This window comes from Pseudochaenichthys georgianus, chromosome 9 (assembly GCF_902827115.2).
Source record: "Pseudochaenichthys georgianus chromosome 9, fPseGeo1.2, whole genome shotgun sequence".
Classification (NCBI taxonomy): Eukaryota; Metazoa; Chordata; class Actinopteri; order Perciformes; family Channichthyidae; genus Pseudochaenichthys; species Pseudochaenichthys georgianus.
Genome location: NC_047511.1, coordinates 5,047,020 through 5,066,800, shown reverse-complemented (window position 1 = coordinate 5,066,800; position 19,781 = coordinate 5,047,020). Strand labels below are relative to the sequence as shown.

The 19,781-nt window shown below is 39.9% G+C and overlaps 1 protein-coding gene across 2 annotated transcripts in view; it reads right to left on the bottom strand.

The window, feature by feature from the left end:
* Positions 1-19,781, bottom strand: part of mamdc2a (MAM domain containing 2a) — a 68,829-nt gene that overhangs the window by 33,204 nt on the left and 15,844 nt on the right. For both annotated transcript variants that reach the window (XM_034090256.1, XM_034090257.2), the window contains exon 3: positions 15,252-15,502. In XM_034090256.1, coding sequence (XP_033946147.1) covers positions 15,252-15,502 — 251 coding nt within the window. The remainder of the gene's footprint in view (positions 1-15,251; positions 15,503-19,781) is intronic.

The window sequence follows — 19,781 nt, the reverse complement described above, 5'->3', positions numbered from 1 at the left end:
CGGTTTGTACCTCGGTTTGGGGGTAACGGTTCGGTACGGTTCGGTACAACAACAAAAAGCAAAAAAAAGTCCCAAATGCATAATTCCAGGTTTGTTGTTATTTATTTTTGAACAGTAGTGCAAGTTTCAGTTTTAAAAATAAGGAACTCTGACATTTTGAATAATTAACTGTATTAAACAGTTACAAACAAATCACAAACAGTACCACACACACTCAGATGGCCATATTATCTTAATAACATAATGGCTGATGTCAAACAAAAAGGTTTCATCAAGCTGTAAAACTAAAAAGAATGTCTTGAAAATATTACATCATAAATAATAAGCCAAAAGCTTCCGTTATTTATTTTGGTCTCACTGCTTTCATGCCTATTGGCTTCTTAAAAACAGCGGGGATAAGCTGTTGAACTGCCGTTGTCTTTTGCTGGGCTCCGGTGATTGGCAAATCTGGGTGATGCCTTCTGATATGATTTAGCATGTTTGGCGTGTGTTTTCATTAGCATACCGCACTGCTGTCTAACAACGCCGACACACCGTCCTCGTCCGATCCACCACTCGCACACTTCATCGTTATTGTAGTCCACAGGGAACCCGAAATGTTCCCACACAGCTGATTTAAAAGAAGCAGGTGGGTTATAGCTCCTGTGTGTTATCTGAAATCGCCATACTAACTTTTCTTCTTCTTGTATTTTGTTCGTTTTGTTGTGTTTTGTTCTTGTTCTTCATTTGTTGTTTAAGGGTGGCTGGCAAACAGCTTTTAGGCGCAATACCGCCCCCTGGATTATATATAGTGTAGCGGATACTGCCCTGAATGACAGACTTTTTTCCCACTCTTAAAAAAAAGGCGTATTCACCGTGTGACTGCATGTGCCGAACCGTGACGTCCGAACCGTGACGTCCGAACCGTGACGGTACGGGACGAATACGGATACCGTTACACCCCTACACAGCACTGAATGGGTCTCTATCTGGCAATCCTGTCTCCATCCGAAGAACCTTTTCACTCAGCTGAGAGGCAGAATACTTGTCACGGCAGTAACTCTGCTTTGCCTTGGACTCCTCTAGCTGGATCTCTAGCTGCATTATGTGTCTTTGCTGAGATTGAAGTTTCTTCTACCGTGGTCGCTTGCTCCTCTGCATTGTCAGATAGTCAGAGGCGCGGGAAGGTATTTTGAGTGGAGGTGCTGAGGTGCTGGACTCAGTGAACACTATTACGGGCACTATAGAGCACGCACAAAAGCACTCCCCACACGCAAACACACAGTACACCCGCGACTGTTACAATGAAGGCTCGATAATCAGCTCACGGCATATAGGCAGGGGGTAAAGAGCTATTTTTTTTACGAGTGGGGAGCGGACCTCACCTCCTCTAGGGGGGTCCGGGGGGATGCTCCTCCGGGAAGATTTTTTTTAAATATTGAAGTTAAAAGCATCAATCTGGTGCACTTTGAGAGCAACATTAAGAGATCTATGGATACCTCTCTCAACACCCAGATGAAACACAACTGTAAGCAGATGTTCTTTTTATTTATGGATATTTTACAAATCACTCCCCTTTCAAACTGTATTCTTGTTTTACTGCCATATAGTATTTCATAACTGTTTTTCCTTTATTCTCTTATTTTTTTTATAACGATAATGATCATATGAAGGTGTGCCGCGGAAATAATCTTTTGAATAATTTGTGACCAAACCGTTTGAGACCCACTGAGATAACTTAGACTAAAGTTAACTATCTAAACACTCAGAGAGTCCTTTAGCTCACCTGAGCTCTCTTGTTGTGGAACAAACAGCTCCGTATGTCCGTTAGTGCAGCTAGCTAACCAGATGCTAACAATACGGTCCCTGCTGCTCTCTCTCTCTCTCTCTCTCTCTCTCTCTCTCTCTCTCTGTCTCTCTCTCTCTCTCACTAAATGCGCTATTTCCACACACACACACACACACACACACACACACACACACACACACACACACACACACACACACACACACACACACACACACACACACACACACACACACACACACACACACACACACACACACAGCCGAGCTTGAATGACATGAGCACACTTTTATTTCCATGCAACTCTCTGATTGGTCTGGTGTCTTACCTCTGTTGCATTCACTGAACACGGGAAATTACAGTTCTGTCATCCTCTCTAGTGTCTTGATGAGGTTCACGTAAAGCACGGTTAATGTATTATATTATGGAGGTCGAATTGTCCGGTGCTACAGAAACAACATTTGGGGCAGACCAAAATATTATTTTACCAACAATGTGGAATTTATTGGCTATATATTACACAGATTATGCACAGCGGGAGCAGCAATAACCGTCAAATAACAATTCAGACAGGGGAGCTCCACACCCCCTGCCTGCCGCTAGGGGGTGCTGCAGCGCCCTCAGCACCCCCCTTCCCGCGCCCATGCAGATAGTGGTTGAGGATCTTCATTAGCAGCCGAAAAAATTAGGGGAAGCCAATAATACCTCCTTTCTTTTGGGTCGGGGGTGTGGTGGTCAATGTAATAACGTAACCAGATGAGTTACCCGGTATCATTTTACACACATTTGTATCATACAGATGCAGGACTTGCACACGCCTGTTATCTAACCGACAAGTCCGCACGCACTCTCCAGCCCAAACTCTAATAAGCATTCATTCACAAACTAAATCAGGAGACCTTTAACGTTTTACGTCCGACTCGCTCCTTTTTTCCTCGCTGTACACAGCTCCAGTTTGGGCATTGGCCTGTCATCAGATTGTATTTGTTGTTGCTGCTGTAGCGGAAGTTTAGTACAATTATTTTTGATTAAATATTCCAAATCTCCACCCTCCATAATTGCACTTGCTTCAGTTGCTTGCTACTTTCTAATGGCGGTGAGAGTGGTGCAGTGACACTATCTATCTTCTATCGATTAGATTTATGATTCGAAAATTATAAAAGTAGGGTAGACATGTGGATATTATCCGACTGAATAAAACGTGCATTTATCCGACAGGTTCGTTTTCCACTGACCTTATTTCGAGCTATTTTCCAAAATCCTATGGAGAAATTCCATTGCTTTCTGTCGAGGGAACCCGAGTGCAGCTTACTTCCGGGTTTTAGGACAAGTCACTGCACCACTAAGTTGATGCGATTTGATTGGATTGTGAGGCCGCCGCCTCTGGCTTCCCTTGGCAAGGCCCTGACCAATCACAGGTTGGCAGAGGCATGACGTAATGTCATGTCTGATTGGTCAATCCCTCCATTTTTTTTCACCAGGGGAAGCCAATTTCGGCTGGCCTCCTCTCGCAACAGAGAGTGCAATCTACTGTTTCACCATAACATCTAGAGGGGCGCTGTTTCACTCTTTGTAAAATATTCAATGACAATGGGGGAGAGACGGGCCGGCAGCAACACACAACAAAGAATTTCCGAAACTAAACAAAGTGTTTTTATTTATTTATTGAAATTATAACGACAATCCGAAAAAAACAGGGGAAGCCTGGCTTCCCTTGGCCTCCAGGAGAAAACGCCTTCCTGTCAGCTCGTCTGTTGGGAAAATATAAAATATTAGTTTCATGGAAGTCACACCGTCACATATAAGAGCATTAAGACATACAGTACATAGGCTAAAACAAAACATCTAAAGATATAACCTTGCACTTTGATAAGTCTCGTGAACATTTTCACTATTTTGACATTTGTATAGGTCAAAATTGAACTAAAAGAAATAAATGGTAGATTAATCCATATTGAAAATAGGTGTCAGCTGCTACACTAATTATAATAGTTAGATTTCTTAATTAAGATAATATATTACTTTATTGATCCCAATTTGGGAAATGTTTGTGTTGCAGCAGCATAAAAAGAAAATATAAGTTATTATATATACAAAAGTATGTGAGGGATGGAATATTAAATTGAATATAAATGTAAAATGTACATGTGATTTTACGTCCAAGAGAAGCTATGGAGCAGAGAGTTCTCTGCCAGCCAGAGGTGATTTGTTATTAGTTCAATATGTCAAACTGATTTCCCTGACTACAATCTTTAGTAACATGGTGAAACGTTATGCTTCTTGTACTAATTAGACTTCTCATATAAGCGACACAGGGTTTTAATAGGATGTATTCATTATCTTTATTTATGTTGCGGTCTTTTCAGCAGCGCCATCTCTAAAACGGCGATACAGTCAATACCCATCATTTAAATTTCACCGTGACATGGACAAAAATGTAACATCAGCTTACCTCATAGCACGAATCCAGACTCTCCTTTGGAAAACATTGGCCGGGAAACGATAGAACGAGCACGTTTCATGCGAAGACCTGTGGCTGTAACCCGGAGCAAAGCAACAAACCATTGCGTAGCTAACTAGTAGCGCTAGCTTTAGCTAGCATTAGCTAGCATTAGCTAACGAAACAAACTGCCGAGTAAACTTGGAAAACACTGGTAATTAATTATTCTATAATTTGTAAAACTACGGTGTTAAAAAAAAAATACAGATTCTAATCAGTAGAGCCTGGCTCATTTCGTGGCATCTGCAGGCAGTGGCAAGTCCTTCCGGCATATGCCACAGAGGCCGCTACTCTGTGGTAGCTGTGGTAAGTACTTCCGGCATATGCCACAGATGCCACAACTTGCCGAGGCATCTGCCACTGCTCAACGGGAGTTGCCACAAGATGCCAGAGTAAGAGAACGTTTACGGTAGCTGCCACTCGCCTTCTGTGGCAAATGTTGACTCGTCAGCAGCAGCTGATCTCTCTCTCCCGTCAGATTAGACTTCACTTGCGTTTAGGTCCATATCGATCAGATCCAGCTAGTTCTAGCTAATGATATGACTACCTGCTTATTAAAAGACACCTAAACAATAAGTGTCACTATGCAACCGGGTGAGGCCACAAAGTATAGCGCAGCATTATGAATTTGTTTACATGCCCACCGGAACCCCGAGGCATTACCAACAGATCAACGCACAATCAACCCATACAGGACATCTCTTTCTCCACATTAAGTATTAGACATCAGAATTGACTATTCTTGTCTCTGACCAAGAGATTTAGATTTGCCGGTGTCGGTACCATATCTGCTCGGGGTACCATATCTGCTCGGGTGTATTTCCGTCGCATCCGTCATATCCGTCATATTGTACGTTATTATGTGTAGAAGATTATACTTTTTCTCCATCATGTTGTTTCCATAGCAACAACTTCAAACAGGCATAGCCTACACTTCATTCTTTACTTTGTCCGTTATTATATGTAGAAGATATTACTTTTTTCTCCGTCATGTTGTTTCCATAGCAACAACTTCAAACAATAACAACTAACCGCTAGCCGCAAAGGTAGCATCACAACCACTGCTCCGTTTTCTTTGCACACGATTTTCACAAACATTTTCACACGCTAGGAGAACTTCCATTCGCTTCGTCTTGATCTGTAGATGTGATTTGATGTGTCGTGTGTCTCCCAACTCCTCTCCAAAGTTCAGATATTTAATAAAATACTCAGGGGAGTTTCCTGAATGTTCATGCCCAAAGCCAAGCACTAGGCCCTGGGTAAATTAAGAGGCTGATCTCGGGCACTTTTGTCCACTTTCCCTGGTGGTAGAAACTCAAGCCAGACATCCCTGGAATCGTCTCAGAGAGTAGATGATCAGTGGGGCCTTGTTTTTACTGAATGATGTGTTTTTTTATGGGGAATTCAAATGAGCTTATTTTTAGGATTTTCTGAGACTTTGCACACGTTTTCACAAACATTTTCACGCTAGGAGTATGGGAGTACTTCCATTCGCTTCGTCTTGATCTGTAGATGTGATTTGATGTGTCGTGTGTCTCCCAACTCCTCTCCAAAGTTCAGATACTATATAAAAATACTAAAAGGTAAATAAAACATTAAACATAATGACAAAATAACAACCTGAAAGATATGTATTCTATCTACACATTTCGTAATTATCTAATCTAGTGGCCTTATAAAAGTAGTAACGCAGAATATATTTATTTTTTTAATTGTAAATAATTAGAAACATTATTTATGTGCACAAGTACATAAATATAAAAAAGGTCCAAATGCGGGAATAAGTATAAACAGTGAATGTGTAAATAAATACAAAAATATGAAAAAATAAATGAATAGGGAAAGTAAATGAGATATACTGACAAACAAATAGCTACAGATCAAGAAATAAAAATTAGTACATAAATGTGTCATACTTAAATTAGTATTACTTTCTATTGTATTTCACTGTTCCTATTAGGGGTGTAACGGTTCACAGAAGTTACGGTTCGGTTCGTACCTCGGTTTGGGGGTCACGGTTCGGTACGGTTCGGTACAACAAGAAAAAGCAAAAAAAAGTCCCAAATGCGTAATTCCAGGTTTGTTGTTATCTATTTTTGAACAGTAGTGCAAGTTTCAGTTTCAAAATAAGGAACTCTGACATTTTGAATAATTAACTGTATTAAACAGTTAAAAACAAACCACAAACAGCACCACACACTCAGATGGCCATATTATCTATAATGGCTGATGTCAAACAAAAAGGTTTCATCAAGCTGTAAAACTAAAAAGAATGTCTTGAAAATATTACATCATAAATAATAAGAAAGTGTTTCCAGAGCGCAAAGTCGTTGAAAAACATTATGCCAAAAGCTTCCGTTATTTATTTTGGTCTCTCGGCTTTCATGTCTATTGGCTTCTTAAAAACAGCAGGATCAGCTGTTGAACTGCTGTTGTCTTTTGCCGGGCTCCGGTGATTGGCAAATCTGGGTGATGCCTTCTGATATGATTTAGCATGTTTGGCGTGTGTTACCATTAGCATACCGCACCGCTATCGAACAACGCCGACACACCGTCCTCTTCTGATCCACCACTCGCACACTTCATCGTTATTGTAGTCCACAGGGAACACGAAATGTTCCCACACAGCTGATTTAAAAGAAGCAGGTGGGTTCTAGCTCCTGTGTGTTATCTGAAATCGCCATACTAACTTTTCTTCTTCTTGTATTTAGTTTGTTTTGTTGTTGTTTCTTCTTGTTCTTCATTTGTTGTTTAAGGGCGGCTGGCAAACAGCTTTTAGGCGCAATACCGCCCCCTGGATTATATATAGTGTAGTGGATACTGCCCTGAATGACAGACTTTTTTCCCACTAGTAAAAAAAAAAGGCGTATTCGCCGTGTGACTGCATGTGCCGAACCGTGACGGTACGGGACGAATACGGATACCGTTACACCCCTAGTTCCTATTATTAATATTATTATTATTATTATTTCTTTCTTTTAAATCTATTTCCCGTGTCAGTTTTGGGACCCCACCATAGGACCCCACACAAAACAAGCTGTCCCGAGTTCCTCCGGCTGCAGTTCCGCAGACGGCCGGTGTGTGGCAGCAGATCGCTGGGAGCAGAGGGCGGTGAGTTGCGGTAAGTTGCCGTACAATATGACGGATATGACGGATGACGTACGCGACGGAAATACACCCGAGCAGATATGGTACCCACACCAAGGTTGCGTTCAGATAATCCAAAAATCAGCTCCTAAATTCTAACCCTATCTCCTATTCCTTGACCTCTGAGTGAAACGTCACAGGGTTAAGGGATAGTGGATAGGAGAATTCAAAAGGACTTAGGAGAAGAAACTGCGGTACTTTAGAGAATCCGAATGGACTTTCACTATCCGACGTGTTTATGATGCGCCAGCGGACGTCATGAATGTGCGTCTGCTGCTGTGGGGAAACTATGGAAACTACAGTTTTCTATACAGCGGACTACAACATGGATGTTCAATAAGAACGAGGGACTACTGTAAACTCATCTAGAGACTCTGCACCGTGCTCTGATGCTGTTGCTTTGCTTTATGAACGTGGACAACAGAGAAACATATTCTTCATGACCAAAGTTGGAATTGAAATAAAAAAGTAAAGTGAAACGTATGCTCGTCACCCTCTCCCTCCGGTCCACATTAATACAAATGATCCCAATACGTATGATTGTATGAACTATGAAAAGATCTTAAAATCAATACAAATGTATTTATTATAAACGTTAGTCCTTAACATCTATCACTGTGTATATCACCATTCAAACATCTTTTAAAAGTTGAACAAACTCCACACAGCTCAGTAAAGACTGTGAAATGTTGACTTTATTTGATCATTTCAGTCAAAACTAACGTTCATATTTTTATAATACTGACGAACGTTCAGAACAAAGCACTTTGGCAAGTTACCACATACGTTTTAAAATGCTTAATAAGCACCGTAACTTTCATGATATAATTTCTCGGTCATAATCGGTTGTTTCCGTGAACGGCCGACTGTTGAGTGACGGCAAATGCTGCGGCTGAAATGCATTGTGGGGCAGCATTTTCTCCTTTCCTTTCGTCAAGGGAGTGGTTCCTAAGCTAAAGGAGGTTATAAAGGAAGTTTGAAACCTCCTTTCCTTTCATATGGAGAATTGGAACGGCACTTAACATGGCTGCCACTGAGGGACTTCCGGGTCATTTCACTTGGTTAGGAAGGTTCCTAAGCTAAATGGACTATTGGAACGCGACCCAAGCCCCCAGGAAGTGCGCCGGACTCAGATGAAAATATTCGTGCTGGCCAAACGGCGGTACTACACTTCTGTTTGGTTGCCAGGCCCGGAAACACTTTTTCCCATTGACTTACATGGGGAAAGAGTGGTCTGTAAATCGTTGGATAATTTTTTTTAAACTAAATAAACTACCCAGTATGAACACTTGTATAGCCCTTATTAAAAACATTCGTTCCTCAAGTTGTAATATTGTGCTAATAACGTTATTCTGAGAGTTATTTCCCTCTGCATTATGAACGTGCATCTAACCCACGGGACCGCGCCGCCCGGCACGTTCATGTTACGTGTCCCGACCAATCAGAGCACACTGGGCTCACAGGGAGGGTGGGGGCTGGAGCTATTGGAGCTACAACGAGCCGTTAAAGGCAGAGAGTGAAATTCAGTGAATACACGTAGTTAACAGAGATGCTGTTTTAGAAACCAATGTGAGTTGCGTTTATCTTTACCCATGGATGCACAATAAGAACGGACCCATATCGTCTTACTGCCATCCCACGGAGCTGTAATAATGGATATATTGCACATGTTTGCTGTAATTCATTATCATACTACATGGGCTGTATGATTAAATCTTGTACCGTAAATTATTTGTATAATTGGATTTCTATACTAATTATTTATTAAATAAAGTTAATATTACTTATTATTATAAGTATATATATATATATATATATTAGGGCTGTCAAACGATTACAATTTTTAATCAGATTAATCACAGCTTAAAAATGAATTAATCATGATTAATCACCATTCGAACTATGTCCAAAATATGCCATTTATTTATGTATATTGTTGTGGGAATGGAAAGATAAATGAAAGAAGGCGGATATATCAATTTAACATACAGTATCTATGTTTATTATAACATTTTTCTGCATGTCAAAATGAAAGACAACCCACACACCTATCAATCATCAAACCGTGGGGTCTTAATTCATTACGTGTTGATTTCTATCAACGGGGGAGTACTTCAGGAAAGTCGACAGAGGGGACTAGTGGAGTACTTCGTGACCACAGAGTGTGAACGTTGTGATCAGCTGTTTTAGCGCAGTTCTCCAGTGATGGGGGGAGTCTCCCTCCGCAGCCGGTTGGCGTAGTTTTGGCACAGTTCCGTTGTACAGACCGACGTTAACAGCAGCCCTGTATGTGCACACGGAGACCGACTCTGTCGTCCGGTGATCTAACCGCCTTCTGGAAAAGCTTCACAAGTACGTCGGTACGCAAATGCGCTTTGTGATACAAGTGACGGTACGCATTTCAGATTACGCACATAACCTGCGTACCAGTTATGTGCACCCCTGTACCAGAGCCATATTATTACTATTATATGGCTCTGCCCTGAACTACAGCAAGAGTATTCTGCGTCGGGACTTCCTGCAACAACACCACGCCGTTATCAAAGATGTTCTATTGAGAAGACGATCACTACGTGACAAAAGTTTTCAAAACCGTGGCGACTGAAATCAATCTTACTAACTGCTGTCTGTGCAATTTACTCCGCGAGTTGGCAGACTTTATTTTGCTTACTTTGACATCATTTTTCATGGTGGGGCTAAGCCATTTCTTGGTATGGGTGTAGCCTACCCCAGCGCTGCCACTGGTGGCACGTATGGGGCGGGCCATTCTGCACATGCGTTAAATGCGTTAAATATTTTAACTAGGGCCGGGACTTTAACGCGTTAATTAAGATTAATTAATTACACAAAAATTAACGCGTTAAAAAATTTTACGCATTTTAATCGCACTTATTTTTGCACAGCGGAACGTTTCTCACTGGATGAGTTTCAGGCGTACCGATTATACTGGAGCACCAACTAACGTTCATGACTTCAGCATGGGACTTCAAACTACAACAAACCACGGTGAACAATAGTCAAACATGAACGAACAAGCTGATGAGACCGCTTTGGTCGGCCCCGTGGATGGGACATTTTGTTTTAAAAAACGGACGGATGGAAGCGTGGATAAGAGCGCGGTTGCGTGCAAATTATGCAAAAAAGAATTTGCATATCACCGCAGCTCATCAAGCCTAAAGTATCACCTAAATGCAAAGCATGTAGCAGCTAGCATGTAGCAGTTAGCCCGACTCCGAGTGCAAGGAACCACACCCTGACCCAACCCACACTCAACCAGACGACTGGTTTCAGGGCCAGGATAAGTCAGTCCACGTCTGAGAGAATAACCAGCTCCCTGGCTCACTGGACTGCACTCGACTGTAGACCACTTGGAGTCAAGTCCATGTGGAAACTGCTTCTCGCTGTTCTCAGGTCAAATATGTATATTTGATTAAAAATGCGATTAATTTCGATTAATTAATTACAAAGCCTCTAATTAGATTAATTCTTTTAATCGAGTCCCGGCTCTAATTTTAACGCAATTAATTCAAAAAATTAATTACCGCCGTTAACGCGATAATTTTGACATATATATTAGTGCTGTCAAAATTATCGCGTTAACGGCGGTAATTAATTTTTTGAATTAATTGCGTTAAAATATTTAACGCATTTAACGCATGTGCAGAATGGCCCGCCCCATACGTGCCACCAGTGGCAGCGCCATGGTATGGCTGGGGTAGGCTACACCCATACCAAGAAATGGCTTAGCCCCACCATGAAAAATGATGTTAAAGTAAGCAAAATAAAGTCTGCCAACTCGCGCGGAGTAAATTGCACAGACAGCAGTTAGTAAGATTGATTTCAGTAGCAACGGTTTTGAAAACTTTTGTCACGGAGTGATCGTCTTCTCAATAGAACATCTTTGATAACGGCGTGGTGTTGTTGCAGGAAGTCCCGACGGAGGATACTTTTGCTGGTACGCAGGTTATGTGCGTAATCTGAAATGCGTACCGTCACTTGTGTCACAAAGCGCATTTGCGTACCGACGTACTTGTGAAGCTTTTCCAGAAGGCTGTTGGATCACCGGACGACAGAGTCGGTCTCCGTGTGCACAGACAGGGCTGCTGTTAACGTCGGTCTGTACAACGGACTTGTGCCAAAACTACGCCAACCGGCTGCGGAAGGAGACTCCCCCCCTTCACTGGAGAACTGCGCTAAAACAGCTGATCACAACGTTCACACTCTGTGGTCACGAAGTACTCCACTAGCCCCCCCCCCCCCCCCCCCCATCGACTTTCCTGAAGTACTCCCCCGTTGATAGAAATCAACACGTAATGAATTAAGACCCCACGGTTTGATGATTGATAGGTGTGTGGGTTGTCTTTCATTTTGACACGCAGAAAAATGTTATAATAAACATACTGTATGTTAAATGGATATATCCGCCTTCTTTCATTTATCTTTCCATTCCCACAACAATATACATAAATAAATGGCATATTTTGGACATAGTTCGAATGGTGATTAATCATGATTAATTAATTTTTAAACTGTGATTAATCTGATTAAAATTTGTAATCGTTTGACAGAATATATATATACAGTGCAATAATTCTTTCATGCTAAAAGCTCTGTTGGATATCACTAGATCCTGTTACTAGGCCATAAGGTGAACCCTGTTATCGTTTCATCCCGCTCCACAGAAGTGGAACTACACAATCTTTAGTTCATAAAAAAGAACGAGTCATGCTTATCCACCAAAAAAATATTCGTCGCTAAAATTCCTGTCAATTCTTCTAGGCACGTAATTATTGGCTGAACTAGTCCCTTCAAAGCGTAATAATATCTTGGTCAAAAGTAGTGCCACGGTCCGTCAAGTGATCGTGCTACACCAATTGGGTAGCTGCATATACCGGTATCAACAAACAGATTTGGAAAAAATGGCGACCGCCATGATTTCATCGAGTAGCGGGGACGAAGAAAACGCACCAGAAAGTCTCAAAATGTCAAAATTATCAACACACAAACATTGTTACATGCATATTACGTCTGTGAAGCACGAAAAGGTTGATTATTTTACCAATATCACACAGCAGGTCTTCAACAACATCAACAGACTGTACACCCTCCATGACAGTGGCATTGATTTTGAAGTTACAAATACAATATTATCATATTACAATAATAATATATATATATATTATATATATCTATAATAATATTCTATATATATATATATATATATTATATATATCTATAATAATAATCTATATATATCTATAATAATAATAATAATATATATATATATATTATATATATCTATAATAATAATCTCTATATATATATATTATATATATCTATAATAATAATAATCTATATATATATATTATATATATCTATAATAATAATCTATAATAATAATAATAATAATGTAATTCATCAAATTATTATATGATGAATGAGTAAATAAATGAATCAATGGTCATTGGTATAAGTACTGCATTTTATTGGTCTAAATTACTTAACGTAACAAATTAACCTTCTTCTTGGACGCAGCTATGTATGAAATCAAGTCATGTTTATTTTAAGAGTGCATTTAACGTGTACAGGGTAACAATAACAACAGACAGACAGACAAAAAGTCCTCAGTCTAATGGAATAATCCACGAGCTCAGCCAATGAACCTAGCGATGCGAACATGGTAGTCCAGGAATGTTGTTGTAGCTGGAGTTGGCTGATAAACGCTGCTAGCCAATGTTGATTCGATGGTCAACTCTGTTCCCAGATAGTAAAACCTCTCAAAAATACCACGTATATAACGCAAATACCTCGGACTTAGTGATGTATTAAGACATATGACAAAACATGACATAAAACAAGCATACAGCACTGTTTAGAATCCATTTGGTCTGGTTTAGCGTAACCATGTAGGCGGCCATCTTTCACTTCTGTTGACAAAATGCAGCTACCTAATTGGTGTAGCACGATCACGTGACGAACCGTGGCACTACTTTTGACCAAGATATTATTGCGCTTTGAAGGGACTAGTTCAGCCAATAATTACGTGCCTAGAAGAATTGACAGGAATTTTAGCGAGGAACTTTTTTTTGGTGGATAAGCATGACTCGTTCTTTTTTATGAACTAAAGATTATGAAGTTCCACTTCTGTGGAGCGGGATTTCTTTTCTAAAGGACTTTTCGAGGTTCACCTTGCGGCCTATACAGCGTAATATAAGTACATAGCGATTGATGTTACATTAGCATAATTACTAGCTAGCCGCTAACTGCTAACTGCCGCCTCGTTAATATCAAATCCATCATAATAACAAATCATTACCATGCTGTCATGAACGCACGGTGCTGTTACGTGTACGCAAATTGACGTGCTTGATGTGAACGAGCATTTTGGTTAAAGTTGCGCATGCGCTATGAGCGCACATACGGGTACTTCTCAGGCATGCCGGGTAATCTGTGACGTTTCGCTCTCTCAAAAGTTGGGCCATTTTATCATCATGCGCTAATGAGCAACTCTCATAGGAATGAATGAGGCCCCGTCTCCCACGCTGTATCCAGTTCTTATTATACATCCATGACCTACACCGGCTAACGGGAACTCTGACGTTGCGATTTTGTGTGCTTCGCGGATGCGCTCGGCTCCTCTCGACTGCTGCTCGGTCAGCTTCCGGATGAGGGGGCATTCGTTCGACCAACTTACAGTAGATAACATTACAAACATTTTTTAACAGGGGCCATAATAGTGTAAATAATGTTTGTTTTGGCAGTTATAACTGAATGTAATGTTTTCTACTTGTTTCCATCTGGGAAGGCATTTGCCTTCATCAGATGGAAAGTGTCTTGAGCAACAACTTAAGTGTTTCTTATAGCTATGCAGGGCATGCAAGCGAGCAAACACAAACAAGAACAAACAAACAAGTGAAATGAAGAATAAAATTGAAATTGTACAATATAATATTGTGGTGGTTCATCTTATAATTCAGTCTAGAGAATGCACCAGACAGCATCTAAGACCTGCAACAATCTAAATGTTCTAGGGGGAGGCCCCCCAAACCCTTCGTGCGTCATTTCGTCCGTGCGCATATTTCAGGGCAATCTCTATTGGGCTCAGGGCCATCTGTAAATTAGCTTAGCTCCGAAAATCCTTAATGTCATGCACTGCATAAGTACCAACATGATGTAGTTTTGTTTTCCTCTCATAACTCATGAGACTCACAGCATGGTTTTAAGTTATTACACTTGAGCCATTTATTTTGATTTCACAGTCTGTATATATTTACATTAGGAATTGTTCTGGATGGAAGAGGTTAGCACTCTTATTGACAATAAAGAAGCTAGTTCAATTTAGAAAGACCCTGAGATGACATCACCATGCTTTTATAACACTTGGCCTCAAACTCACTCTGTGTTTTGGAGCATTAACTTTCTTTAAATTACAAAAAAGCAGGTGACTTTAGATGCAACTTGAATAATTCATACAGTAAAGTCATGTCAATACATGCATATTAACAACCATTTACAGTAAATAATTAAATTACAAATATTAAAAAACCACTGTGAAAACACAGCTCATTAATGTGCGTGAAGTACTAAACATGTTTTATTGGTTATTTAATTTAAATATAAATATAAATCAAACCAAAAACACCTTCACTAGCTGTCGATGAACCCCTGAAACAATCACCATATCCAAAATCCTCCACAAGCCATTAAGAGGAAGCCAGGTCAAGCACTACTTTGCAAGATTGTCAGTATAAGTGGAACAAATATTGAATCTAATACAGGTGCACTCAACAGATGGGGTGAAGACAAACTACAACTTACCTGGTAGGGGGTGGTGCTGTTGGCTAGGTCCACACTAGCGATGAGCCAGCTGTCAGAGGCTTGGTTGGCAGTCCACATCCGGTAGTCAAAGTTATCCCCATCTGGTCTGAGGAAGAGCTGCAGCGACCCCCCCCCGGTGATCTGGTACACCAGCCTCACACAGCTCCAGTACTGATGGTCCAGAACCGGACTGACCAGGACCGCCTGCTGCTGCTCCTTCAGGAGGGCGGAGTCCACGGTGATCACATGACCTGTGACCACAACACCAACATACATTACAGATGTAGCGCTTCGTTTCAGACGCCTACCCGTGCGGGTCCGTGATCGGCACGGGGTGGGCCCCTGCTGATAAGGAAAACCCCCCCGCAGGACTTGAAACGCCCCCTTGATAAATACATTTAATTATAATGAAACCAGCTGCAATGGATCATGGATCCACCAGGGGGAGCCGTGAAAAGCTGCCACACTGAAACTCATGTGAAATAAACAGCTGATCTACAGGTATCTGATAAAGCGGATATTTGTTAAGATCCATATATGTCACGGATAGGATCATATTCTGTGCTTAAGTAAGAGACATGTAATCATTTACTAAACATCACCATGTTTTTATTTAACAAAATAATGTTTAATTCACGTTGGCGTAAGTACAAAACCATCGCTATGTTTTTAGATCAGGAAATGCATCCAGGGTCAAACAAACGATGTTCGATCGTCATCCTCGCATTCATTTAATGTATCATATGTTCGCGAGTTGAAATTAATGCACTACATTTAATCCACGTGAGTTTACAACAACAACAATAATCGCTTTGTTTTTATATCACATCCGACCGGAGGAAAGTGCAGCGGCTCTCTACCGATCATCCTAATCCCACGGGCAAACAATAATATGTACAGTGTTAATAGTTTACTGTATTATTAGTGTCTAATATTACTGCTATAATAATCACACATTGAGTTGTTGAAATCAGACCGTCGTTTTTTTTAAACGCTCTGAATGAAACGGCAGCTCTCAGGTGATCAGCTGTGTGTTTACACAATAAAATATGCATAGTAATTTAATACCTTCCAACACACATTGTAAGAACAGTTCTGTTTCATATGAGTGTTGAGAGCTGTATCCACAAATCTACTAATGTTGCCCTCAGTGCACCAGATTGATGCATTTAACTTCAATTTAAATAAAAACATCTTCTGTTGTAACAACAATAACATTCTAAATAGTAACATAGCATGGTATTGCACATTTACTGTAGCTTTGAGTGTTACTGGCCTGAGATTTTTTTATTACATGAATGAAGGTGACTGAGGCTTTTTAATATAGACTTTTCAGTGTCCCACATTTTGCACAGAACTGTCCCACATTAGGAAAACAGATTGTCTGAGACAACTTGGCACTAAGAGTACTAATATGTCTACCATTTCTTTTATGAGTTTAATATCTGCATGTTCTCTTTTGGTTTGATTAGGACACATCCTGGGGATTTCAGAATGTTACTGGATTTTTTATTTATTGTATCGGCTTCATGTCGCAATATATTCCCGAAGTCTGTAATGTTCCACATTAGGGCAATTCACCCTACATTTAATCATTTTGTTTATTTTTAACGAAATAAATGTGGTTTAATCCATCATGAAATTAATATAGGCTATTTACTTAGTACATATCTGACATTAACGATTAACACACTGTTCATACTGCTCACAGGCTGATATCGAGTGTATTCATACCCCTCACTGTTTATTCATCATTCAATTCATTATATATTTTATTCTGTAGATTGTGAACATTACTTTTCACTTTACTGCTTGTTGCACCTGGTTAGAAGCTAAACTGCATTTCGTTGTCTCAGTAGGCCTACCCCCCATGTGTCCTATATGTTGGGGACCCTTTGTTTAAAACTAATTGGCCATCGGAATGTGTGTCACATTCCACAGCTCTCCCCCCCCCCCTCCTGTGATCCCCCGCACACAGAGAGACACAGGGAGATCGCTCTTCTGAAGAGAGCGGAAATAATGATATTGCAAGTTAGAAACGTAAAATGCATTTTGACAGACACTTGGGGGAAATATGCTGCATTTTGAATGTCCGATAGTCCACCATTTCCACCGGAAATATCAAACATTTAATAAAAGTGAAAAACAATGAACAAGACTTAACGTATTCATCATAATTAATTATATTTATTTCGTTTGGATGTAGGATTTTTGACTTTGTTTAGAGCAGTGATCTTCTACTATATGAACATTTTGGACCCAAAATCACAAAAAAAAAAAAAGTAAAAACAGATTTTGAAAATGATTTTATTTTTCATAACACAAACATACACAACGAAACCATTTAAAAGCTGGAAATATATACATGGGATGTGACTATGATAATGTGAAAGTTTGATTGAGGTAGCATGGGATTTCATTCTGATAAGGCAAAAGTGTTATTATAAATATAATACAAATATATACACATTATGTACACAAATCTGTTTTTTCTGTCTTTATCTGTGCCACGCTTCAAAGCGGTTTCTGTCAACTACGACACAGAGGGCAACATCACAGATTCCTCCTCCTCCATGTCAAAAAACAAGCTTAAAGCTTGACTCACGTTCAGAGTTCTCTTCATCATAGTTGAGTCTTCAAAACTCTAAATCTATCTAACTATATCTAAATTCTCAATGTTTGTCTGTCACTTTACTTCAATCGCAGTCTCCCGCAGCCTCTCTTCGTCTCCCGCCGCCTGTCTTCGTCTCTCTCCATTTCCCGCCGTCTCTCTTCGGTTCCCGCCGTCCCTCTTCGTCTCTTTTCGTCTCGTTTCGTATCACTCCGTTTAACTGATTACCTCACCCCCTCCCTGGTAAACATCCTGTTGAGCAGGATCTACAGTTTCCAGTATTTTCCGTTTCGTAAAATGATAAAATACGGCGAAGATATTAAAATATGTGCTTCCATTATTCATACTTCTGAAATATATCTGTATTAACTTTATATCATCGTATGTCCGTGTTTATTGGGTATTTTTGCATGAAACAAAGACTGGGATATAGTTTCAAGCCAGTACTTTCGACAGAAATACACATATACATCCTGTTGAGCAGGATCTACAGTTTCCAGTATTTTCCGTTTCGTAAAATGATAAAATACGGCGAAGATATTAAAATATGTGCTTCCATTATTCATACTTCTGAAATATATCTGTATTAACTTTATATCATCGTATGTCCGTGTTTATTGGGTATTTTTGCATGAAACAAAGACTGGGATATAGTTTAAAGCCAGTACTTTCGACAGAAACACACGGCAATGTTGTCCGGACTGTTGTTTTTATGCGGCACCGGCTTGAACAGGTCATGTGATCTGATCACGCCGGCGTGACGGTCGACTCCAAAGGGTTAATATTAAATACATATAAGTATTTTTACAACTTGTATTTAGAAATACTCTGTTGTAATTATTGATGCATACATGTGTTCATCCATTTAATGTGGCATCTGCTATAATGGGGTTAATGTATGATATTACTTAATAATACAATACATTATAATATATGATATGATAATTACATTTTAGTTTTATTCATTTCTTATTTCATAGTTTCTCATTATTATTATTTGTATCGCTCATCTTATTTTTGATTTTATTAATCTGTGTGAATCTGTGCTGTCCTGTTTTTCACTCTCACCCTGTTGCTGTTTGAACTACTGAATTTCCCCACGGGATTAATAAAGGTCCATCTTATCTTATCTTAATGTATAAATTGATTTACTTCAATCTACTGTACAATATTACAAGAAATATACTGCATAAAGCAAACTATATACTTTATTTGATCTAAAATATTGATGTTTCTACAACGCCCATTGTGTATTTTGTGAATGAAGCGCCATCTCATGGTTAAATCCTGTAATTGAACAAATGGGGAAATTGGGCAACGCCCTCTAGCAATTTGGCAACACCCCCAGCCACTGGCATCCGCTGGGCTTTTGACTGGGACACACCCATTTGAGTCTGATCTGGAGTGCTACATCTGTACATTACATTTAGCTGAGGCTTTTATTCAAAGCGAATTCCAGGATTCAACCATGAAGACATTAGCTCCTGAAAAAACTGAAACGTTGACTTTAATTAAATGCATTAGATTTCACATAAGTGTATTAGGTTAATTGAAATATTAAGTTGAACTCAATATAATTGCTTTCAACTAACCTGATACAGTTACCCGAAATGTGTTGACAATACATTTAATTAAAGTCAACATTTCAGGGTTTTTTAGTGTATGAATAAGCCAAAAAAGAGTGCTACTGAATCTCCTTCATAGTAAGTCCAAACCGTCTTATTGGTACGTACAGAAGTGAGATATTTCTTTTATTGGCCAAGTTGCAGTTGCAATTTGCTGTTCTGATGTAAATGGGGAGCTTGTTCCTTAAAAAAAGGACCCAGCTGTATGTGGTGGGGCATCAACATGCAACAACTATTATAGTATGGAGTAGGGGTGGGCGATATGACGATATATATCGTCATGACGATATTAGG